General features: G+C 58.1%; 1 protein-coding gene across 1 annotated transcript in view; it reads right to left on the bottom strand.

Annotated features, from left to right (window-relative positions):
• Positions 1-13,521: 13,521 nt before the first annotated feature.
• Positions 13,522-26,224, bottom strand: part of MCPH1 (microcephalin 1) — a 61,499-nt gene continuing 48,796 nt past the window's right edge. The window contains exons 12-13 of the mRNA XM_055139331.1: positions 16,617-16,854; positions 13,522-13,716 (exon numbers count right to left, since the gene is read on the bottom strand). Coding sequence (XP_054995306.1) covers positions 13,661-13,716; positions 16,617-16,854 — 294 coding nt within the window. The 3' untranslated portion in view covers positions 13,522-13,660. The remainder of the gene's footprint in view (positions 13,717-16,616; positions 16,855-26,224) is intronic.

The raw sequence follows: 26,224 nt of genomic DNA on the forward strand, positions 1-26,224 counted from the left end.
GACGCCCCTCTGGCCCTTGCCCTCTGGATAGACGGTGGGAGAGATGGACATGCAGATGTGGGTCTGGCAGTCTGTGGGGTTGGCACTCACAGCTCCTCTGCGCCACGAGGGATGGAAACCGTCTGTGGAGGCTGCGGGTGCCCTGCAGGGAGCCGGTGGACAAAGGCGTGCTTGGGTGCTGTGGTCAGGCCTCGGGCACCAGCAGCCCATTTGGTGGGTGCCAGCCTGGGCGGGCTCCATGGTGGCCAGATGGGGCCCTGGCCTTCTCGGTGGAGAGCTGGTGCGGGGCACTGGGCGCTGACTGCTGGCCCCGCAATGGGAGGGACGGAGTAAGGAACGAATGTCAGGAGAGAGTCTCACCTGCTCTGTGACCCCAGCGGGCCCGGCAGGGCACAGCAAGGTGGGGGCTCGGCTCTGTGCTCTGCGGCTCTGGGGCACCCTTCGGCAGAACACTGCCCTGACGCCCGTGGCCACGGCTGGGCTTCTGTGGCTGAGCCCCCATGGCCGTGGCCACTGTGCTGTGTTCCCATGGCCATGTCCCCGTGGCCATGGCTGGGGCCAGACTCTGGCCGACTGTGGTCTGTGGTGCCCCCCACCCCAGCGCTGCTTCTTCGCACAAACCCTTTCCACCTGAGAACTTCGAGAGGGGCCGGGGCCCGCAGCGTGGCACGTGCTGAGCTCGTCTCCGGCCATGGGGCGCTCAGCTTTCAGGGCAGTGTAAGAAGCAGAGGCTGGACACTGGCCCGTGTGGATGCAGCTGGAGTGGGAGCCACCCAAAGTCAGAGTGACCAGCTCGTACCTGATTTCCTGGGCGGGTCTTTGTCCTGACTCCCCCTTCCCCCCCCAGAGCCCCTGCTGAGGCCTGGCCTGGGCCCCCTGTGCGTGCTCCCTGCACCCGCCTGCCCCTTGGGTCTCTGTCCCACTCGCTTGGCCGCAGCGGACATCTGGAAGTCTGACCCCTGCCGCCCCGAGGCAGGACCAAGCCCTCTTGCCGTGGGCCTGTGAATACAGACGCTTTCCTGGGCCTGACAGCAGCGGGCGGTGGCCATGCTGAGCAGCTGCACTCGGCCTGGGGTCTGCAGGGGAGACACAGGGTCAGCAGACAGGCTCGAGGCATGTGTCCCACTCACATGAGACCCTGGGCCAGATCTCCAGCACCACACATGCACACACCTGCACACAACCGCTCACGCGTGTGCATGTACACACAGGCACATGTCCATGTGTGCAGCGTCCTGGGGATTCTAAGCTGCTGATTTGAAGCCAGGCTCTGGGGTCTGATGGGGCAGAGACTCAGGGACTGTGCCGGGCGTGGCCAGCCCCAGGGATGGGGCACCCCCAGAGGCCACAGAGAGGGGAAGGGGAGTCCTCGCAGAAGGGTCCTCCCAGAAGGAGCCAGGAGGCCACTGGGGAGCTGCAGGGGAGGGGTTCACGGAGGAGGGGGGCTTTGGGAGGGAGGGTCAGGCGACAGCAGAGTGGAGGAGGGCGCAGGAGGGGGCACTGTGGGATGGGGCCGGGGTCTTGATTTTCAGCTTGCAGAGAAAGAACATGATGAGCTGCATGGCTGTGCCCCTTCCCCAGGGCCTCCCCAGGTGCCCATGTCGCTGGGGTCTGAGTGACTCCCTGGAAGGGAAAGAGGAAGGGACACACCGGGGGCTGCAGTTTCCTCTCAAGTCAGGGATGAAGGAGCTGGTGCGGGGACAGAGCCCTGGAGAGGCGTCAGGCCAGTGACTCCGCGAGTGTCTCCCCTCCCGGATGGTGACTTGGCGTTTGACTTCACAGCACAAGCATTTCCTCTGCTCTATCGGCCTCCACGACTCTAATCCGGAACAGCTGGGGGATGTTTCAGCAGCCTGATGTATGGTTCCTCCTAAATAATTTCCACATTGTCTCGCTGGTCCCGTATCTCTCCCACATAGATGCGACGGCCACGAGCATCTCTGGACTCGGCCTTTTCCTTCTCCCAGACGTTAAGGCGAATTGCTGACCTCGGGGACCAGGGTGGGAGTTCCTGCTCACGCTGGACCTTCTGGGGGTTCCCACACAGCGGCCCCAGCCCACTAGTTTCCAAGGCTGTTGCCGGTCCCAGTGACCTCCACGAGCTCCCACCTGCCCTGACAGTAGGAAATGCCGGGACAGGCTTCCGCAGATGCTTTGTTTCATCTCCACCGGTGTTTAGAACATCTCCCATGGAGGCTTTTGTTTCTGGAACCACACCCGGCAGTGTTTAGGGCTGACTCCTGGCTCTGTGTTAGGCTCTCATGCCTGACTGGCTTGGGGGACCACATGCACATGGAGTTCTGAAGAGCAAACGGGAGCCAGCGTTGAGCAAGCCAACTGCCTTCCCCGCTGCTTTCTCTCCAGCTCCTGGTGGCGATTTTAATAACAAATGATGTTGATTGTCAAGTGCTCCCTCCCTCCCTCTCTCCCTCCCTCCCTCCCTCCCTCCCTTCCTCCCTCCCTCCCTCCCTTCCCCTCCCTCTCCCTCTCTTGCAACTTTACTTTGCTATGCTTAGAATATTTTCAGGCATTACAGAGGAGCAGAGAGGCGTGTCCACGTGGCGCAGGGGGTTGGGGGGTTCCAGGGGATCCCCCAATAGAGTTATAGGCTATAAAATCAATACCCAAAAATCCACGGCCTTCCTATATGCAAACAATGAGACAGGAAAGGGACATGAAAAAAGCAATCCCATTCACAATCCTGCCCCAGAAAATCAAGTACCTCAGAATCAGCTTAACCAAGGAAGTAAAAGACCTCTACAAAGAAAACTATAAAACACTACTCCATGAAATAAAAGAGGACATGAGGAAATGGAAACATATGCCCTGCTCATGGATAGGGAGAACCAACATTGTCAAAATGGCAATACTCCCCAAAGCATTATACAGATTCAACGCGATCCCTATAAGGATACCCATGATATTCTTCAAAGAAACAGATCAAGCAATCCTAAAATTCATATGGAACAACAAATGCCCACGGATAGCTAAAACAATTCTTGGGAAAAAGATGATGGGAGGCATCACCCTCCCCAACCTTAAACTTTACTACAAAGTGGTAACAATTAAAACAGCATGGTACTGGAACAAAGGCAGGGCTGCAGACCAATGGAACAGGGTGGAATTTCCCAACACACAATTCCAAATGTATGATCATCTAATATTTGATAAGGGAGCAAGAAATGTGAAGTGGAGCAAGGAAAGCCTGTTTAACAAATGGTGCTGGCACAACTGGACAACCACATGCAAAAGAATGGGCTTAGACCTCGACCTGACACCATGCACAAAAGTCAGATCAAAATGGATTAAAGACCTCAACATCAGACCACAAACCATAAGGTACATTGAGGACAAGGTCAGCAAATCCCTCCAGGATATTGAAGATAAAGGTATCTTCAAAGATAACATGCAACTGGCCAACCAAGTGGAAACAGAGATAAACAAATGGGACTACATTAAACTAAAAATCTTCTGCACTGCAAAAGATACAGTGACCAGAATACAAAGACAATATACAGAATGGGAAAGGATATTCACCCAATACCCATCAGATGAGGGGTTGATATCAAGGGTATATAAGGCACTGGTTGAACTCTACAAGAAGAAAACATCCAACCCCATCAGAAAATGGGGCAAAGAAATGAACAGAAACTTTCCCAAGGAAGAGATACGAATGGCCAAAAGGCACATGAAAATGTGCTCTACATCACTAATCATCAGGGAAATGCAGATCAAAACAACCATGAGATACCACCTCACACCACAGAGACTGGCACACATCCAAAAGAACAAAAGCAACCACTGTTGGAGATGATGTGGTGAGAAAGGACCCTTCTACACCGCTGGTGGGAATGCCGACTGGTTCAGCCCTTTTGGAAAACAATATGGACGCTTCTCAAAAAATTAGAAATTGAGCTCCCATTTGACCCAGCAATACCACTGCTGGGAATATATCCCGGAGAAGCAAAAAAGTATAGTCGAAATGATATCTGCACTTATATGTTCATCGCAGCACTGTTTACAATAGCCAGAATCTGGAAAAAACTCGAGTGCCCTAGAACAGATGACTGGTTAAAGAAACTTTGGTACATCTATACAATGGAATACTATGCAGCTGTTAGGAAAAAATGAAGTAATGAACTTTGCATATAAGTGGATCAACATGGAAAGTATCATGCTAAGTTAAATGAGTCAGAAAGAGAGAGAGACAGACATAGAAAGATTGAACTCATCTGTGGAATATAAAATAACAGAGTAGGAGACAAACACCCAAGAATAGTAGAAATAAGTACCAGACGGTTGACTCCATGGCTTGGAAGCTGGCCTCACATTCTGGGGAAAAGGCAGCTCAGATAGAGAAGGGAACACTAAGTAAAATGTGGTTGGAGACCACGTGCGGGAAGGGAGATGTGTGCTGAAAGTAGACTAGAGACTGAACACAATGGCCACTCAACACCCCTATTGCAAACCACAACACCCAATTGGAGAGAGAGAACAAAAGGGAGTACCCTGCCACAGAGGCAGGGTGGGGTGGGGGGAGATGGGATTGGGGGGTGGGAGGGATGCTGGGTTTATTGGTGGTGGAGAATGAGCACTGGTGAAGGGATGGGTTTCGAACATTGTATGAGGGAAACACGAGCACGAAAATGTATAAATCTGTAACTGTACTCTCACAGTGATTCACTAATAAAAAAAATAAATTAAAAAAAAAAAGAATATTTTCACTGAGGTGACATGAATTGTAGGATGACATTACTTTGTCCTCTCCCCCTTTGCCAGGAGTAGCTTGTCGCGGTTTTTCCCGGAGTTTAAGCTTACCCCAGTCTCACCTATCAAGGTGTTCCCGAATCACTCCCATCCCTTTGTTTAGCTGTAATCACTTCTCTATGCTCTCTTCCCCAAAACAGTTAATCTGCTTTCCCTTAATCTGACTCCGCTAATTTGTAAGATCAGACCTTCCTAGGACACTGAATATTATAACAATGCCTTTCTTCCCTCTTTATGCCTTTTAAATAATTTACTTTAAAGCTATGTCTTTTTTGTATAGACACAAGAAGACAATATTATGTTTTTATAACTTGGGACTTAATTGGTTTCGAATATTATTCCCTCCCAGGCAGCTGCTTTCTCCACTTAAGCCTCAGTTGCCCTCAGTTCCTAGCACCCCAAAAGCAGGGTCCCGACGAGGGATGGGACGGATCCAGGGCAAGCGGTGAGTTATGTGCTACCCTGGCATCGAGATGGGCCTGGCCAAAGTGCCTAATTCTTAACTATAAGTTAAGAGCTTGATCATAGACAAATGCTGTCATGATCCAAAAGTAATGACGAGACTGGGACCCTGCTAGGGATAGGAAAGGCTGATCTGGCCTGAGCACTGTAGTCTGAGATTGAGATGGCCCCAGGAGAGCAATTCTGTAAGCTTTAATGCATTTCTTATTGTGTCCATACAAAATTATTAATATTATGAATTCTTATATGTTTGCTGGCTGAGGAGAGGAGAAACACACTCATGGGACTCCGCCCTTGGGTGGATCCTCCTGCTGAAAGAAAATTAAGTCCTAGGAGAAGCATCCCCTGAGGGAAAGGAACTTTGCCCTATTGATTGTGACCACACCTATGTGTACGCCCCAAACCCCTCATGCTGGGGGGATTTAACTAGGCTGTAAGAGTGGGTTGGGGGCCCAGATCCACAGATCCAGAGAGAGATCCAGAGCCGGGAGAGAAGCAGAGAGAGAGAGAATGAAATAAACTGATCGAGTTTGGCCTTCTTCCTTCCGTCGCCTGCCCTTGACCGACAGCACACACAGTGGTCCAGAGCGCCAAACGCGGGCAGTGAGACAGAGCCGCCGGGAGAGCCTGCGAGTGCACACCCCCTTTGGCATGCTTTAGTTTTTTACAGCGAATCTATAACTTTAAATCTTGAGCTCACATTGAGTATCAGCATAGGCGCTACTCACCAGCTCACACTGCCTCTCTCTTGGCCCTCCACCAGTGCTCTATAGCCACTGTGCTGTCTGCTGTAGCTCTGCTCCTTGCCTGCTCACTTTCCTTCAGATGAGTGGGTACATCCGGCCTCAGTCTTCACTGACTTACCCAGCCTAGCATGATGGCCATGCCGTGGTCACCAGTGGTAAGATTCCATGCTTTGTTTTGCTTCATAAATAGCTGAGAAGTCTTTACACACACACACACACACACACACACACACACACACACACACACACACACACACACCACGCTTTCTCCTCATCAATCTGTTGATGGACATTTAGATCGAATCCACATCTTGGAACTGGTGTCAAGAATGGCAAAGTGCTGGGGCTGGAGCGATAGCACATCGGGTAGGGCGTTTGCCTTGCACGCGGCCGACCCGGGTTCTAATCCCAGCATCCCATGTGGTCCCCCAAGCACCAGCCAGGAGTAATTCCTGAGTGCATGAGCCAGAAGTAACCCCTGTGCATTGCCGGGTGTGACCCAAAAAGAAAAAAAAATTTAAAAAAAAAAAGAATGGCAAAGTGCTCCAGTGAACATAGGGTCACACACCTGTATACATTCACACCGGTGCTTCTGTGCTCTTTGGTGAGCACCTTGGGAGGTGATGGAGCTGGACCTTAGGGTGCCTCTGTCTTAGTTTTTGTGGGCTTTCTGGCGGCTGCTCTCTGAGACAGCGACCACCTCTAGCCCCCTCTGTCCTGCTCTCACTAACGTTTCTTTGCTCCAGCCCCACCCGCTGCCCCCCAGGGTGGTCATCCCAATAATTTCTCATTGTGGGGGCGATCTCTCACTCAGCATTTCCCTAATGACAGCCCTGACTCCATCTGCTCACATGCCTCCTGCCATCTCTCTGTCTTCTCTGGGAAAGATCTAGTTAGATTCTCTGCCCACTAAGGGAAAAAACAAAACGTTATGTATGTGAAGTTTCATGGTTTCTTCTTCAGATGGCCTCAAAGTTGGCTCCTGCTTGAATGTACGATCCGCCAAACCCTCCTCCCGAGAGGTCTCTTCTCTTTCTAGTTTTGGTGTTGGCTCCTTTGGCCGAGCACTTTCCATGGAGTCCCACTTGTTCACTTATGCTTTTGTTTCCGTCCTCATGGAACCGAATCCCAGCGAGCTCCTCGGGCCAGGCCAGATCTTATCTTGCACCTTCCCTTTTTTTTTTTTTTTTTTGGCTTTTTTGGGTCACACCTGGCGATGCACAGGGGTTACTCCTGGCTCTGCACTCAGGAATTACTCCTGGGGGGTGCTCAGGGGTCCATATGGGATGCTGGGAATCGAACCCGAGTCAGCCACATGCAAGGCAAACGCCCTACCCCCTGTGTTATCCCCCCAGCCCACACCTTCCTTTTTCAAATGAGCTGGAGCACATGAATTTGCAGCTCTTCATCGTTCTTGCGACACCCCTCCCCACCAATAGACCATCTGAGCACCCTGATCACTAGTCACGGGTGCACTGGAACCAACCCTGCTTTTTAATGCACAGGATTGTTATTTTATTATAATTTTAATCCTGTGAGTTGGGGATTGACAGCATGGCTAATCGGCCTTCCCGTCATTCCTACCCAGAGCCTGCCCCCGCTCTTGTCTGGGGCTAGGGACAGTCTCCAGCCGGAAGGTTCTGTAGTGCAGGATTGAATCTGGGCTGCTCTGTCTGTGGAGGCCCTGGCACCGGCCGTAATCGGGGATACTGGTCTGGGACATCTCTGGGGTTGCCGCAAAGAAGCCTGCAAACATTCCCTCTCCCGCTGTTGGGAGAGCGGGAGGGGGTTCGGAGTATTTCTTTGCGTTCTGGTAGCTTTCCAGCAGGAAGTCATCTAGCCTTAGACTTCTTAGATTATGAATTTAATCTGTTATATCTGGGCCACACTCATCAGTGCTCAGGGCTGACTCCTGGGATCAATGCCCATACTAGGGAGGGGGGCCATGGTCCCAGGTGCTGAGGTGGGGGAGCAGGGGGGGGCACACAGGACCGTGTTGACCCCGGGCCTTCTGTGTGCCAAGTATGTGCTCTGCCTACTGATGAGGCAGGGCTGCACCCGTGACTAGTGATCAGGGTGCTCAGATGGTCTATTGGTGGGGAGGGGTGTCGCTGTAACACAGCAGCGAGGGCACTTGCCTTGCATGGGTCCGACCCGAGTTTGATCCTGGCACCCCATGGGGTCCCCTGAGGGCACCAGGCGTGGTGCCTGAGGGCAGAGCTGGGAGTGAGCCCAGAGCAAGGCCAGGGGCGAGGGCCCCAAACAAAACAGAACAAAAAGATCCTCTACTTCATTTTTGTCTTTTTGGGTCACACCCAGCGATGCTCAGGGGTTACTCCTGGCTCTGCACTCAGGAATTACTCCTGGCCGTGCTCAGGGGACCATATGGGATGCTGGGAATCGAACCCGGGTCGGCTACGTGCAAGGCACATGACCTACCTGCTCCATCCCTCTACTTCTTCTTACAGTCTTGTAAGGTCTTGTAAGCTGGTGTACTTGGAGTTTAACCTTCAGCGTCAGTTGCTTCCAGAGCCCCAGCCGGCTGTGGGTAACTGCTCTCAGTGTTGCGACTCTCCGGACCCTCCACTGCATCTGTGCCATCTGTGCATTTCCCCCTTTAATTAGAGCCTGTCTGTCGCGGCCAGGTGAGTTAACTATTTGTCGACCTGAAGAACAGGAAGGTCACTCGGTGTATGGCAGTTGCCTGGCCTGTGTGAAGCCCTGGGTTCGATCCCCAGCACTGCAAAGAGAAAGCGGAACACAATTTGTTTGGTTTGATGTTTATCTTTCAGTGCATTGTTGTTCAGTCTCGATTTGATTTATTTCGGCTCTGATGTTTGCGATTTCCTTCCTTCTATTACCTCCCGCCTTTGCTCTTTCCTGCCGGGTCACTGAGGTGTGGCGGGAGGCCGGGAGACCTTCCTTGGCCCTCGTGCTGGTGCATTCCCCGTGCTCAACTCCCAGCTCGGACAAACGGTCTCTTCCTGCCTGTGGAGGCCGAGATTCCATTTTGTCTCCAGACCTTCCTTCTTCGCTGGCCCCTGGGTCGTTCAATGGCCTGTTTGTTTAACCTCTCCACCTTTATAAAGGTTCCATGTTGAGAACCGATGACCAGTTTCATATTCGCGTTTGGAACAGGTGCTTGGCATCAGGCCGGTCTTCTAAGTGTGTTGATACTCTTGTGGTGTGGCCTGGGAGAGCATCCTGGGGTGTGTGTGTGTGTGTGTGTGTGTGTTTGCTCTTCTGTGATAACTTCTTCTGTCTAAATGTCGTGTCTACTCCATCCCAAGTATTGTCGAAGGCAGATAGTTCCTTACTGATTTTTTTTTTTTTGTCTAAGCGATCGACTTATTACTATGACAGAATGATAGTTCCTGGTTTTTATTGTGGCATTGCTGTATATATCTCTCCCTCTATTTCTGTTGGTGTTTATTTGTTAACTGGCTGTATGCATGCATGGTTCATAATTTAATAAAATTGTGTAAATTTTATTTACACAGCAGCTGCACAAGCGTAAATCCAGACCCAGCAAAACCTCTTTCGGCATGGGCAACTCCTCGCAGAATGTCTCCAGCCTGAGAACTAAGCCTCGGCCCTGTGCCCGCCCAGGAGGGGAAAGGTATTTCTCTCCGGGGATGAAGGGCGCGGTGGCCGCCATATTAAGACGACCACAGATTGGGTTTTCAAGCCTGCAATTATCTAATATCTGGAAGAAATCTCCCTGGACTTCTTGTTAAAGTACAGAAATTCAAAACCTTATTTGTCTTCACAGTAGGTCTGAATCTAGTGGAGTACTCCTAACAACAATAGTGAGGTTTGTGTTGAAATATTGAATGTAACCAAAGTAAACAGAATGTAAAATGAAACTTATCAGTTACAAGGTAGGGGGTGGGGGTGCGGGATGGGAGGTGTATTGTGTGGGTTTTTTTATTTTTTTTGGTGGTGGTATATGGGCACTGGTGAAGGATGGTTGTTTCAGCATTGTATAACTGAGACCTAAGCCTGAAAGCATTGTAATCTTCCACACGGTGATTTAATAAAATAAAATTAAAAAAAATAAAAATAAAATTGCCAATCACCTTGCAGACTCTCTTTATACCTTCTTTGTCTTTTGCTAGCTTGGGATTGAAATCTCTTTTCTATAACTCTTCAACCTGTTTGTGCGTTTTCTGTCTGCAGGGAGTATCTCTGGGGGAGCCAACCCACCAGCCTCTCTGTAGGTGGGGACTTTAGTCCATTTATATCCAAAGCAATCATGAGTAGACATGTGCCCAGGGTCATGTGGTAAAACTTTTGTCTGTTGTCTCTCTGTGGCTTGGTGAGAGTCTCTGTGATATTTCTAGATTCCTTTCCCACTACAATCTGTATATCTGCTATAGGTCTTCGCCTTGTCCGCAGGAGGCCTACATAGAATCACCTTTTCATGAGTATATAACATACACTTGATAACATATACATATACTTGATAACATAAGCTTCAGTGCTTTTACAGGTCTACATTTCTCCCTCCCAATATTTTGCTGTCACATTTTACACTTTCTTGTGTATCCAAATGATTATAATCATAGGTGATTTTTAATTATTTGGGTCTTTTAACTTCTACATCCTTTTTATGAATAATCAGTCTATTAGCTTTACTCCACACTTTGATTTTCCAATAGGATCGATATCTTCATGATTCTCCTTTCTCTGCTTTATCTCTGGTCAATACATAACAAAGTCCCTGGGAATGGTGTCAGCTCTGGGCCTGGGACACCCCCCTGATGGAACCCAGCCCCTTTTCCTCTCATGCCAAAGTTCCCTAAACATTTTTGTTGGTTTCCGTTTGGTTTGGGGGCCACACCTGGCGGTGCTTGGCCGGTGTAGGTCAGGGAGAAGGCCAGGACTCGGGCCTGCCGGAACCACTCCATCCCACGGACTCGATCCCTGTCTCCTGGGACATTTCTCCTACAGCTGGTGTGGTGATAAGAGGGTCTCTTAGTTTTGTCTGTAAAACCCCATCTTCCTCAATTTTGAGCATCAGCTTTATGGGGGGGGGGTTCCAGCCTGGGCTGCACCCCCCAGGCACCTCACCTCACCCCCTCCGGGGTTACTAAGTTTCTCTGAGGCCAGGGCAGCAAGTTGGCTCCTGCATGGGGGTGTGTATGTGGGGAGGGGTCACAGCCCTCTCCCCAGGAGGGGCGCAGGCTTGAGGCGAGTTTAACCTCGGCCGTCCTCACTGGCGTTCCGCAGGGCCGGTGAGGACAGGACAGGTGTGCCCTGTGCCTTTCTGCCTGAGCAGAGCAAGGACACTGTGCTACACCCAGCGCGGGGCCTCGGGCCCACACCTTTGATTTCTGATCCGGACAAGAACCATGAGGGGCTCTGACACAGGCGGGTGGCAGGGACACGCTTGGGGCGGCTGAGGCCGGGGTGGGGGGGGGTGGGGGCTGGCCCTGGGGGAAGCCCTGTCCGGCTCTCTCTGGCTCTACCAGGCGGGAATCAAGAACGTGCCCCAAGGCTTCTCATGGCCCCCAGGGGAGAGCCCGGGTTCCCGTCTCTCTGGCTCTGGAAGAACCTTCCAAAGCTGGGGAGAAGGATGGGGGCAGGGCTCCGCTCATCCCTATGGGGCCCATCTTGCCAGGGACTTCACTGCGAGCCCCCGCCCCCACGCTCCCCTGCAAACGCCCTTTAAAGGCTGCAAAGCTCGCTCGCTCCGCGGCTTCCCCCACGAGCTCAATCAGGCACACGATCGTGCCAAACTCGTCCGCAGCCCACTCTCCGGAGAGGCAGCCCCCCGGGGCACCCTGATTAGACAGACTTGGCCCAGGTGCTCGAGGCTCTGCGGTTGGCAGGCACGAGGCCCCCGAGCGCCAGGGGGGCGAGTGGCTTTCGGAAAGTTGGCAGAGGAGGAGCGTTTCAGCTCGAGTGTACGGCGGGGGAAGACCCGGGTCAGGGCGCTCTTGCGAGAGGACGGCGTGCCCGGCTCTGGGGCAGGGGTCAGTGTCCTCTGCTGGGCTTCTCTGCTCCACGTGCCACACGGGCCATGCTGGACTGTATCTGGGCGCTCGGGCGCGGCCCGGCCCAGCAGACACAAAGGGAACTAGAGTGGGCCAGGCTCTGCAAGGCGGGGCGCCCGGGGAGGGGAGACCCCAGCCAGGCCCCGGCACAGGCGGCGGCGTTTCTGCTTACGGCCCCGACTTCCTTGCCACGCTGGGGACGGGGCCCAGAGCCTCAGGCGTGCAACTGGACGCTCTGTCTCCCGCCTCTAGGGCTGCCCCAGGCTCCACTGCATTTCGCTTGTCCATTGGGCCACACACCCAGCGGTGTTCAAGGCTTACTCCTGCCTCTGTGCTCACGGCTCGCTCTTGGCGACTCTCCGGGGACGGAGCACAGGTCGGGTGCCTGCCAGACAGACACCTTAGCCCCCACATGGCCTCTCCGGCCCAGGGAACCGCAATCTTACTGCCAGTGTTGGTCTCTTTATTCGGAGCATGTTCTCTCTCTCCTCAGCAGCTCTGTGTGGGTCTCAGGACACAAGCCTCTACTTGGCGTGCTAAGCGCATTCCCCCTGAGCTGACTCCGGGCGCGGCCGGGGGGCTGCCTTATCTGTCTCTGTTTCTGCAGCATCAGGGGTGGAGCCAGCACGCACACAGGCTAGGTGGACACGGGGCCTCTCAGCTGCCCACAGTCACATTCCTGACTTGTGTGGCTTCGGGGCCATGCCCGGCAGAGTTCAGGGGTGGCTCCTGGTGGTGCTAAGGGGGACCCTCGGAGGACTAGGCAGTGCCAGGGACTGATCTGGGTCGGCTGCATGCCAGGCAAGGCTCCCCTACCCCTTGTGGTCCCCCGAAGTGCGATCCTGACTCCAGCCCCGCGTGATGTGTCTTGTTGGTTCTGTTCCATGGCCGTGGCTCTCGCCGAGCAAGGCCCCTTTGTGGCTCTTCCTCGGTTTCCACCTGGGGTACCAGGACTGGTGGCCGAGCCCCCCCACTCACTGTCCCTTCTGCAGGTGCTGGGCAGGGGCCACCAACCCCTCCCAAGGTCACCGAGGAAACCAGAATCCGGAGATGGGCGGAGGGGGGTCACCCAGGGCCGAGGGGACCCCGGGTCTGGACTGGCACAAGTCTGGGGTTGGTCCGCCTGGGGACTCACTTTCTGCGAGGTCTGGGCTGGGGTTTACTGTGGCAGCCCCGGGACTCGCTGGGACTTGCTCTGTCCTGGCTGAGCGCACAGCCTGTCATCACGGAGTCTCGCAGGGCCCCCTGGAAGGCTGATTCTGGAATCCAGGAGGCCGTGACATGCACTGGGGGGCTTTGCAGGGGTGGGAGGAGGAAGAGAGCTGAGTGCAGGGGGTCGGTGGGTCCCGGGAGGGGCTGATGAGGCCCGACCGCAGGCTGGGCACGCTCTCCCTAGGAATGGGCTCCCCACCCCCACCCCTGTCCCACCCGGTCCCAGCTGGGAGGAGGTGCTGGAGGGCCATCGCCCGCTTCCGAAGCCGCCCCCACCAGCCCAATACGGTCGAAGCCTCGTGCCAAGAAAGATGCCAAAAAGTTCCACCACGGTCCTCGGGTCCTGCACAATTTTATTCCCACACTTAAAAAAAAACCCAGAGGGTGCCCAGTGCTGAGGCTCTGCAACCTTGAGGCTGGTTCGTCACGAGCCAGAACGGTCCAGCAATCCGCAGAGAAGGTCCCGGCAGGTCCCTACGGGGGGGACAGGTAGGGCTCGGCTGCGCAGACCTCGTGCTGAGTGATGGAGTCTAGAGAGAAGACAAACCGTCAGGCGTGGAGGGGCCCGCCCCAGGGCCCCGCTTCCTCCCGGCATCCCCGCGCCCTGCTGGCCGCCTCGGGGTCATCCTGAGAGGGACGGGGACGCAGCTCTGCACCTGGGCTGGGCCACCCCTCTGTGCACGCCGGGCACTGTGAATGGCCAGCGAGCACTGCCCTGAACTGAGAAGGCCAGTGTGCCCCCGGTACTCCACACTGTCCATTCACCCGTCACCTGCTCACCCCTACCCACTTAGCCACTCGTCTGTCTGTCCATCCGTCCATCCACTTGCCCACTCAGCCAGTCATCTGTCCGTCCATCTCCCCAGTTATTAAGTCACTGGCCTGTCCATCCACCCATTCATCCAGCCGCCCCTCCATCCCCCTTTCCCCGCTTCCTTCACTTCCTCCTGTGTCCACCCAGTGTCCATCAGCTCACCCATCCATCCATCCTCTGTCCACTCACCCCCTGGGGCAGCCCTTCCCCTCCCTCCCACAGACTGGGCTGGTGCCCACACCTGCCCGCTGTACACTGGCCTGGCGTGGGGCCCGAGCTGTGGCCGAGGTGGTGCCGGGCGCCGTGACTGGGTGAGCAGGTTTGGGCTCAGAACCACAGAGAGACCTGGACGGCGGCCGGCAGCCTGGGCCCGGTGCCGGCCTGTGGGTGCTCCAGCGGCCCCGCACGGGCCCGGCACGGGCAGAGCAGGCAGCCCGGCCTCGGAGAGACCCAGAGAGGACGTGCTGAGCCCCGGGCCACTGGCAGAACTGCGTGGGGTGTGATGCCCATGCTCGACCGCCAGCCCGCAGTGTGGCTGGTGGTGGGGGCGGGGGGTGAGGTGGGTCACTGAGTGGTGAGAGGGACTGACTGACCGAGCAGAGCTGGCCACGGAGGCTGTGCAGAGTTCAGGGACTCGCCGGACCCTGATGGTGCCCATCAGCCAGTGCCCTCAGCCCAGAGGGGCTGCCTCAGCCTCGCCGGGGGTGAGGGCCGGCGGGAATGGCCACGGGGTAACTGGCCACCAGGAATGGCCACGCCATTTCCTGAGCGGCTGCCCAGCTGACACTCGAACCCAGAGCAGAGCCCGGGACCTCCCATCCTGGCCCTTCCCGCTCCCCTTGTCTCTGCTACGTCTGGGCCCACAGCCGCCGGTGAGGCAACCCCCCACCCCCCGCCACCAGCCCCTGCGTGGGGGCTCCTGGCCCTGCGGACGAGCCACAGGCGGCACCCAAGGGTCAGCTTTGGGCCTCTCTTCCCGGTGGACGTGAGCAGGGGGCAGTGCGTGAGGCTGCCCTGGGCCACATCATGTCACCCCCAGGTTCTGCCCCAGCTGCCCCCTCATCACGCCCCTTGGGGAGCTGCGGCTGGGGACCTGCACAGGCCACTGTCGGGGTCTCCCCCCTACACTGCGGCACGAGGAGGCCGGACTGAAGCCAGCCCTTCGGACCCAGGAAGTGCGGCCGAGACTGGCCTCAGTCCAGGGCTGCGAGTGCCTCACACCGAGATGCCTGACGGGGGGAGGGGCAGGAGACATGGGGTGGTGGGAGCGTGGCCTGGCCGGGTGGGGGCTGCGGCTGGACAGTGGTGGCTGTGCCTGGCTCCCTGGCCCGCATGCCCGGTGCCCCATCCAGCCCACCCCACATCCTGGGCTTCCTGTCTCTGCTCTGGGGGCTCCCAAGGGGGGCCTGGAGGCCCAGGCCCTTCCAGCCGTTCTCGGCCAACTGGGCTGAGGGTTTCACGGGAGGGTCCACGGAAGCTGCTCGGGTCCAGCAGTGCTGGCAATCCCCCCCACCCCCACCCCCGCCTGTGGTGCTCAAGGCATTGGGGGATGGTGGGGGAGGAACCGGGGTCCGAGGCATGTGGAGGAGCGCCCTGACCACTGGGCCATCTCTCTGGCCCCTGGTCGAGGGCGGGGAGAGAAGACTGTCCCCAGGAGTCCCCATGTAGAGCCAGGTGAGGACGCTGCACCCTCCCAAGCCCACGCGAGAGCCCTCGGGCCCCTCCCCGCCGCAGTGCAGAGCTGCTCCTGCAGGATCTTGGCCGACGGCCCGACGGGGCCCTGGGGAGAGGCGGAGACGTGATCCAGGCCCGTCCAGGAGGCCGGCTCTAGTTTCACACGCTCCGTCCCGCGGATTCATGCCAGCCACACCTCGGTGGGTCCAGGGCCTCCTGGAGGCTGCCAGGCCCGGGGCTGGGCCAGGACAGAACCCCCCAGAGGAGGAGCTGGGGGTCGGACAGCGGCCTTGCCTCAGAGTGTGCGGCCGGAGGGAAGGGCTGGGAGGGATCCCCGTCTCCCCGTGCACGGAGGGAGGGGGCGGGAGGGACCCCCATCTCCCTGTGAGTGGAGGAAAGAGGCGGGAGGGACCCCTGTCTCCCCATGCGCAGAGGGAAGGGGCGGGAGGGACCCCCGTCTCTCCACGTGCTCTGGGGTTCGCTGTGGCTCTGCGAGAAAGGGGCTATCTTGGGTCCCCCCATTCCTGTCTGACCAGCTCTGTGGGGGCTGAGGCCCCATCCACCCGGGGTCCCCCCTGCCCTCCTCGGGTGCTGTGACATCCACAACCAGCCCCCCCCCGTCCCCATCCTCTCCCGAGTGGCCTCGTGCAGCCCGAGGCCAGCTAGAATGAGGTGGGGGGTGGTCCCAGAAAATCTGGTTCCCCGAGGCTGCCTCACACACCCACTGGCTTCATCTCAAGCCATTTCTTCAGGCGGATTTCGAACACAGAGCTGGACGCTGCTGGGGCCTGGGACTTCATGAGAGGTAGCAAGTGGCAGGGAGGACGGCTGGCAAGAGGCACAGGGCCTCGGGGAGGTCAGTGTGTAATGAGGGGTGGGCACTGTCCCAGGGACTCGCCTGGACAGAGGCTGGGGGGCGGGTGGCCGCCGTGAAACACCTACCCAGGATCCACTTCTCGGACAGGTGTCTGGCTGTCCCTGGCCGCCTGCCTCGGTAGGAGCCGATGACGATGCCGGCCTGGCGTGGGGTCTGCGCCAGCCGCCCCCCACACAGCCGCACCAGCTCCTGCAGCTTGCACCTGGGCGGGGCGCAGTCCGGGGCGATGAACATGGGTGGCTGGGTGGCAAACAGGCTTCCTCGGTACTGTCCGGCCGTGAGCTGGCGCTCCTGGCGACAGAGCTGGGGGCAGAGACAGGGAGGGTGAGTGGGTGGCGCCAGGGTCAGTCCCGGAGCCCCCGGCCCCCAAAGAGAAACCCGCAGGCTTGCAGTGAACCTGCAATGGGAGGACCCAGGGCAGAGGGGAGCGAGCTTGAAGCGTCTCCTAAAGCAGAAAAGGGGAAGCGCCTGGGAAGTCAGACAGGAGCGATGGGGACAGCTAAACTGGGGAGAGTAACAATGGGGGAGTAACAATGGGGGAGTAACACTGGGGGAATAACAATGGGGAGAGTAACAATGGGGGAATAACAATGGGGGAGTAACAATAGGGGAGTAACACTGGGGAGAGTAACAATGGGGGAGTAACACTGGGGAGAGTAACAATAGGGGAGTAACACTGGGGAGAGTAACAACGGGGGAGTAACACTGGGGAGAGTAACAATGGGGGAGTAACACCGGGGAGAGTAACAATGGGGGAGTAACAATGGGGAGAGTAACAATGGGGGAATAACAATGGGGAGAGTAACAGTGGGGGAGTAACACTGGGAAGTTACAACAGGGAGAGTAACCAGGAAAATAACAACGGAGAGAGTAACAGGGGAGCGCATCAGTGGGAAGAGTATCAATGGGGGAGTAACAATGGGAAGTACCAATGAGGAGAGTAACAATGGGGAGCAACAATGGGAAGTAACAAATGGGAAGCAACATGGGGAGTAACAACGGGGAACAACAGTGGCGAGAGTAACAATGGCAACTGTGAGAGCGGACAGCAGTTATGGAGACAGCATCCACGGCACAGACCAACAGGCAGCAACAAGGGGGAGGGCAAAAACGAGGGGAGTAAAAACGGGGAAAAGTAACAATGGGGACAGTAACAAACCCAAGGGCAACAACGCCAGCAATAACTGAGCAGCGGCCACATTTCAGATCTTTGCTTTAGTCCAAACTAAACTGAAATGCAGACACGCACTGCAGAGCAAGTCCTGGATGGGGGAGTGCGGGCCGGGCAGGCAGGGCCCCCAGTGGGGGCTGGCGAGGCTCCAAAGAGTGGGGGGCTACTGCCTGAGCCAGCCATGCTGCAACTGCCTGCAGGGGTCCCTGTATGCAGCCCTATAACCAAGGGGTCCCTGTACATACATGAGTCCCTGCATACACACACACACTACAGACCATGGGGTCCCCTGCACACACACTGTAGACCATGGGGTCCCCTTTACATACACACTATAGACCGTGGGGTCCCTGTACACACACTGCAGACCATGGGGTCCCCTGTACACACACACTATAGACCATGGGGTCCCTGTACACACACTATAGACCGTGGGGTCCCTGTACACACACTATAGACCGTGGGGTCCCTGTACACACACACTATAGACCATGGGGTCCCTGTACACACACTATTGACCATGGGGTCCCTGTACACACACTATAGACCGTGGGGTCCCCTGTACACACACACTATAGACCATGGGGTCCCTGTACACACACTATAGACCGTGGGGTCCCTGTACACACACTATAGACCGTGGGGTCCCTGTACACACACACTATAGACCATGGGGTCCCTGTACACACACTATTGACCGTGGGGTCCCTGTACACACACTATAGACCGTGGGGTCCCTGTACACACACTATAGACCGTGGGGTCCCTGTACACACACTATAGACCGTGGGGTCCCTGTACACACACTATAGACCGTGGGGTCCCTGTACACACACTATAGACCAGGAGGTCTCTTTACACTCTACTATAGACCATGGGGTCCCTGCACACACACTAATATAGACCATGGGGTCCCCTTTACATACACACTATAGACCGTGGGGTCCCTGTACACACACACTATAGACCATGGGGTCCCTGTACACACACTATAGACCGTGGGGTCCCTGTACACACACTATAGACCGTGGGGTCCCTGTACACACATATAGACCATGGGGTCCCTGTACACACACTATTGACCATGGGGTCCCTGTACACACACTATAGACTGTGGGGTCCCTGTACACACACTATAGACCGTGGGGTCCCTGTACACACACTATTGACCATGGGGTCCCTGTACACACACTATAGACCATGGGGTCCCTGTACACACACTATAGACCAGGAGGTCTCTTTACACTCTACTATAGACCACGGGGTCCCTGTACACACACTATAGACCGTGGGGTCCCTGTACACACATATAGACCGTGGGGTCCCTGTACACACACTATTGACCGTGGGGTCCCTGTACACACACTATAGACCGTGGGGTCCCTGTACACACACTATAGACCGTGGGGTCCCTGTACACACATTATAGACCAGGAGGTCTCTTTACACTCTACTATAGACCATGGGGTCCCCTATAGAGTAGGGGTCCATTGCACACACCGCGGCTGGCTCACTGGTCCCACCAAGCTCTCTTGGGGCCTTCACGGACAGGGTCAGTCCCTGAGGCGCCCTCAGCTGTGTCCTGCTCAGACCCGGGGAACCCATCTGTGGCCTCTGACTTCACAGGGTGCGTCTCCTGGGTGTGTTTGTGCTGTGGTCGCGGGAAGGCCCCCTGACGGGCACCTGGTATGCCCCTCGTGTGCCCGGGGGCGGGCGGCTGTCTCCTGCACCCTGTCGGCCCGAAGGGCCCTGTTTCACCTCCTCCCCAAGGCTGTCTGGCTCCTCAGATCACTCTGTCGAAACGCCGAGAACCAACCGGCCCAGCCTGCGTCTGCAGCCCGGAGGCCCGGAGCCACTGATCCAGACAGTGTGAGCCCTGGGGGGTCGTGCTGGCCCCTGTGGACAGCGACTCGGGTCAGCCTCGGGCCTGGTGCAGGACGGTGGGGGGACCCTGGCACCGACGAGGGTCTGTTTGCCTTGTGGCCACCGACCCACAGATCCCCCGGGCTGGCCCCGGAATCCTCTCCTGCACTGTCCCGACAAGCCAGGCCCGTGGCCGGGTCCAGGTGGGGCTGGTGTCCAGCCCACCAGCAGCCTGACTGCCCTCCTGCTGGGTCACCACACCCCCGCCCTGACAGAGCCCACCTGCCTGCGGGTGTAACCCACAAACCACCTAAACAAAATTTTTCTTTAGAAAGACCCTGAACACTAGCCCACGGGGAGGTCACTTGTCCCTGGCCCCTGGGGCAGGTAGCTGTCCACTCTGGAAAGCATGCGACTCTCATTCTGATCACTTCCTACACAACTGGGATCCATCTTTCAATCTGTTGGCCTGGGCTGAGCGAACTCCTTCCTTCCCTCCTTCCTGGTCTAGCCGTGGACTGGCCACCTTGTCCCCTGTGGGGGCAGCTCCACCCACTCTGCACTTCCCCGGGTCCATGGTCAGACGAGGTGGCCGTCCACCTCCCCACTGCCGGGTCCATGTTCGGATGAGGTGGCCGTCCACCTCCTCACTCCCCCGGCATCCCTGACTGTCCTCTGGGGTCACTGGGCGTCTCCGTGGGGCCTGCTGTGTGGTCACCTGGCCCGGGGCGTGCGGCCGTGGGCGTGGACGCAGTTCTTTTCCAACGGTGTGAGGAGCCCAGGAGCGGGTGTTGGGAGGGGACCGACGGGCGGAAGGAAGGAGCCCATTTAGATGTCAGCTTCGGAAAGGGGTGACAAATGTCCCACACCGGGGACAGGCTGGAATCTGGGAGTCCAGGAAAAAGGGAGCTGGGGGCAGGGGCGGCTCGCACTCTGTCCACTGGACGCGGGGGACAGACCGGGATGGAAATCGGGGGCTTGGACACGCTCAGCCCGGGCCTCTGGGGGGGGAGCAGAGGGCCTGGCAGGGGGTGCAGGGCGCCTCGCTGGTGGGTTCTGGGGGTGTGCAGGGGCCCCCAGCCGGCCGTGTGCAGGGCCAGTGCCCGCCCGCTGTCCCACCTCGGCAGCCCCGTTGACTGCATCTGAAAACAACCGGAATCAAATCCGGAGCCACGAGACGAACATCCTCTGGAGCGGGCCGAGGTGAGGGCCGGAAGCGAGCAAAGGCGCGGAGGGCGGCGGGCAGGAGGTGAGTAAGAGGAAGGGGGCGGGTCTGCGCACAGATGCCGGCACTGTCAGGGGGCTGGAATGTGCCCACCCGGGACAGGAAGGGGCCAGCCGGGCAGCTCTGCACGCGGGCCCTCTGCCCTCCCTGCCTGCCCGGTCAAACCTTCCCCAGCTGCCCACGTGCCCGCAGGGTGTACTCGTCTCCACCTGCTGGCCCGGACCCCTCACGTGGCCGTGCCCGCTCACGGGTGCTTATCTTTCAGGCCCCCAGTGAGGGTGTCCGTGGGGTGCGGGGGCCCCTGTTCCTGGCGGGCAGTGGTGCAGGGGCACCTGGCTCTCTGCTCCCCTCACCTGGGCAGGGGTCCCGATGCTGGCCTGGAGGGAGGCGTGTGCCGAGCACCCAGCGCCGAACGCCCCCCAGTGTGGTGTGGAGATGGGGCGGGGCCCACAGCAGGAGCCGCACTCCTGGGCGCCGACAGCCAGACTTGGGCAACCTTGCTTGGGCCTGGGGTGACGGGAGACTGTCAGGATTCACCCGGTGTGGAAGCTTCCGGAAGCCTCCAGCACCTTCACAGAACCCCCAGGGCCTAAATGCCCATTTCAGGTCTCTGAGAGAGCATGTGAAAGGCCCCATCACCATGTGACAGAAGGCGGGGCACAGAGACTCCAGAACAAGGGGCCTGTCTGGGCTGTGGGGGGGAGGGGGAGCCGGAGAGCATGTGTGTGTGTGTGTATGTGTGCATGTGTGTATGCGTGTATTTGTGTGTGCGTGTATTTGTGTGTGTGCATGTGTGCACGTGCGTGCATGCATGTCAGCAGGTGAGCATGCATCTGCGTGTACGCGTGTGAGTATATGGGCAACTGCCAAGTATGTGTGCACGAGTGGATGTGTCTGAGTGTGAGGATGTATGTATGCTTATGTGACAGTATGTGTACATGTGTATGTGTCTATGTGTGTGACCATATGTACATGTGTGAATGTGTGCATGAACGACGGTGGACACGGGGTTGGGGGATCCACCTGCCCAAACCCACAAGGGTCTGCCCCGAGGAGCCCTGTTCACTGGACGTGGGCAGACGGTTCATGAGACGTGGACGGGCATCGGGGAGCCCCATGCTGATGAGACCTGGGGGCTCCCTGGGCTGCGGTGGGGGCCTCCCCCCTCCCTGGGCCCCTCGCTCCATCTTGGGGTGCGGGTGACCACTGGAGCCACTTGGCCACTGCAGGAGCTCCACAGATGGACCTGCAGGCTTCAGGGAGGGCAGCCCAGTGCCACACACTCCTGCCATGAGGTAGACATACCACGAGCCCTCGAGTGAAGTGGACATGCCACGAGCCCTTGGGAAGTGGACATGCCATGAGCCTGTGTGAGGTGGACACACCAGGAGCCCCCTGCCATGAGGTGGACATGCCAGGAGCCACTGTGTGAGTGGACACGCCAAGAGCCCCTGGGAAGTGGACGTGCCACAGGGCTGTGTGAGGGGACATGCCAGGAGCCACTGTGTGAGTGGACACGCCAAGAGCCCCTGGGAAGTGGACGTGCCACAGGCCTGTGTGAGGCGACATGCCAGGAGCCACTGTGTGAGTGGACACGCCAAGAGCCCTTGGGAAGTGGACGTGCCACAAGCCCGTGTGAGGGGACACGCCACAAGCCCGCCATGAGGTGGACACGCCACAAGCCCGCCATGAGGTGGACACGCCATGAGCCCTGGCAGCACGGGGAGATGGAGACACCCTCGAGGGCACTGTGGGGACGTGGCCTCCAGCCCGACCCCTTAGGAGGGATGCGTGTGCGCCTGCACGGGGCAGCGGAGGCCCGGGCAGTGTCTGCACGTCCCGAGTGCCAGTGCTTGGCCAAAAGGAGTGCCGGATCTCCAGGGGATTTCCTCCCCCCGCCCCACCTGACCACCGATACTTTGAAAAAGCAAAACCCGAATGAAGATAAAAAGTCAGTCAAAGGGAAAACTACCACGCGGCCATTCCCAGCAACAGATGACTCAGAGAGCACCTGAGAATCCCGGCCGGGACGCGCGGGGCTTCCTGCCTCAATAAAATACCAAACAAGTTGTGTTTCCTTTACAAATAACCGATTACATCAAGGCCTGTTCCTATAATCTCAGCTTTTTGTCTCCCTTCCAACATTTTCTTTGGCAAATGCAGAAACATTCTAATTAAAGTGGGGAGGCAAACAAGCACCATTCACCAGGGCCAGAGAAATGGGCCCAGCACGGCCCAGCCCTGTCCCTGGCCGTGTCCCCCCCAGGAGGAAGGCTCCTTTGGCGGGGGTCACGTAAGCGCCGTGCTCCGGCCCAGCTGCCCACGCGGGCAGACACGCTAAGGATTATCCACAGGTGAGCCCGTGCGTGTGCGGGCAGGACCCTGTGGGCACGGAGGCTGCGACGCTGCCCAGAAGCCCCTGGCAGGGCCCTTGTGCCCCTGTGCTGCATATGGCCACGCGGGACGCCGGCCTGGCCGTGGATGCCACCTCACCCGCCCTAAGTCGGAGGGCCGGGGGAACGGGCAGCCACGTGCCACCCCCAAGCACGCCCCGGGCCTGGGCTCCTGCCCCCACAGCCCTGGACCTCGTGGGCTGAGCCTGATGAAGCCCCTGCCGCCATCCCTCACGGCTTCCTGGAACAGACATGGCCAGTGGGACGCGCACGTCAGCGCCACGGAGGCTGGAGTGTCTGGTGGCCGCGTGGGGGTCGGGCTCCCGGGAGCAGATCCTGTTTTCATGGCCACATCCTGGGGCAGCGGAGGACCAGGATGGAGAGGAAGTCACACCGGCCCCGGCCATCCGTGGGGACATTGGTCTTCAGGGGAAGGGCAGATCAACACGCCTGATCCCTGGAACTGTCCCTCCATCGCTCACCATCGCTGTCCGTCCGTCTGTCCAGCACTGAGAGCAGCCACTTGATGAGAGCCGAGGCCCATTTCTGTGAGCTCATGCTGACCACGGTGGTCACTCACCCACATGCCGCACCGAGCACCCTGACTGGCCCTCACCCTGGCCCAGGGCAGACGGACGGCGGGACTTGGGCAACAGTGAGGCTGCTCGAAGCCCGTCTGGGTGCCTGAGCCGGGGGTCCTGACTATCCCCGGACTGGCCAGGCGGCTGCAGGCTCACGCTACTGCACTCTGGGACCCCAAACGCCTTCCAACCTCCCCAGCCACAAACCAGATGTCAGCCGGACCCTGTTCCCCCGACCCACCCCCAGACAGCAGCCCCTGCCGGGCCCAGTGTCCACGTGCAGTGCCAGCAGCGGGCAGTGCTGCCCCAGTGCCCAGAACCTGCACCCAAAGCCCGCCTGGACTCACCGAGAGGGGAGACCCAGCCCTGTAGCTGAAGGTGGGAACATCCCGCTGTGTGGCTAGACCCCAGGGGACCCCACGTGAGGATGCTGTGCTGGGTGGGGTGTCGGCGTGAGCCCAGCTCTACAGCACCCCGCAGCTTCCCTGGGGGTGGGGTGCGTCCCCTTGCAGTGGGTGCAGTGGGGTGTGCCTTCAGTGCTGTGGGGGGGCAGAACTCGGCCCGTCCCCAAGCTCATGTGACTGCAAACACCCGGTGCCCACATGGAAGGACATGGAAAAGATTGGGTCCCTGCGGTAAGCCCCAGGGGACAGAGCACTCCCACACCTCCCCCTGCAGTACAGGCGACCCCGCACACCTTGCCCTGCAGGGACAAAACACATCTGGGTGACCTCACACACCTCCCCCTGCAGCGATGGGACATTCACAGGCAACCCCACACATCTCCCCCTGCAGGGACAAAACACATCACACACCTCCCGCTGCAGTGACAGGTTGTAGAGCTGGGGACAAGTCCAAGGGCTGCTGCACCTGGTACTTGGAATTCTGGTGCTGGGAAACAGCGGGTGGGTCACGGGGAGTGATGCCCGCCCCACCTACTCCCCGACAAACCTGGGGAAGCCCCTTCCCCTGGTGGCACTGCGCAGGGGGAGGCAGTGTGGGGCAGAGGCGGGGGCGGTGGGTGGGGGCTGCCCCATGGCCGGACAGCAGACAGACGTTCCTCGATGACTGCCTGGATCACCGTGCAGGCCCGGGGGGGGGGGGTACCCACATCACGGGCCCTGGGCTGAGCTGGAGCCGTGAGGCTGCGGTGAGCCATCGAGCGGGGTCTCAGAGCAGACAGATGGGGCATCTGGCCAGGGGGTGCACGCACGGGGACATGAGCACTTGAGGCTGCACCAGCAAGGATTCGTCAAGAAAGCCACGACTGAAGGGCGGGAGGGCCAGGGCCAGGGCGGCATGGGGACACCTGCCTTCACGAGCTGGCCGGGTCCACCCCGGGCACCCCGCACGGTCTCCCAGGCACCACCAGGAGTGGCCCCTGACACAGACTGTGGGGTTCCTGGACATGGGGACGGGAGCAGGGCGGGTGCAGGGAGCACAGGAGCGTGGAGCACAGGAGCCTGGGAAAGGCCCAGCTGGCACGGCTGTCCTGGGTGGTCCCACTGTACGCAAGACTCCAGGATCTCACGATCTCCCCTAGGTCGCTGAACCACACACCAGGAGTTTGGAGAAAAGCAAGTTCTTCTCTGTACTGTTTGGCTATAGTAGCATTGTGGGGTTTTCAAAACACACTGGAATTCTTTCTTTTTTTTTGGGGGGGCCCAACGTAGTGATGAGCCAGCTTCCTCTTGGCTCTGTGCTCAGGGCTCACTCCTGGGGGGCTCCGGGGACCATATGGGGTCCCGGGTGTGCTGGGTGCCAGGCAGACACCACCCCCCCTACCTGACCCCCTGCTGTAATACTGCTCCGACTGTGAAATTATTCTTCTTGGAAAAACAAACTAGGTACCTCAACTAGTTACCTTTCTTTTTCTTTCTGAACACCCTCCTTTCCTTCTGACCTTTGGGCCAGACGCTTTTTGAACCCAGACCCTTTCCTTCAAACAATCATTTGGGGGAAGTACTGGATTATTCCTCTCTGTGGGTTGGGCCACACCCAGCAGTACTTAGGACTGACTCCCGGCTCTGTGCTCAGAGCTCACTTCCGGCTCTGTGCTCAGGGCTCACTCCCGGCTCTGTGCTCAGAGATCATCCCCAGCTCTGTGCTCAGGGCTCACTCCCGGCTCTGTGCTCAGGGCTTACTGCTGCTGGTGTGCGGGGACTGGATGGAGGCTGGCCACACGCAAGGTAAGCGCATTTCAACCTCTGGCCCGTCTCTCGGGCCAGTGCTGTCTTAGCAGCGGGGCACCAGGCGCTGCTGGATGCGGGGGTCAGGAGGAACGGGGTGGTGGGGAGAGGGCTCTGCCGAGCCCTGTGCAGGAGCCCCGGGTTCCATGCCTGGGCCGCACGGTTCCAAGTCACGCAGGCAGTGGTCCCCGAGCCGCAGGTGTGGGTCGAGAGGAGAGACTCAGCCCTGAGCGGGCGACTCGGAGCGCCCT

This window comes from Sorex araneus, chromosome 1 (genome assembly GCF_027595985.1).
Source record: "Sorex araneus isolate mSorAra2 chromosome 1, mSorAra2.pri, whole genome shotgun sequence".
NCBI classification, from domain to species: Eukaryota; Metazoa; Chordata; class Mammalia; order Eulipotyphla; family Soricidae; genus Sorex; species Sorex araneus.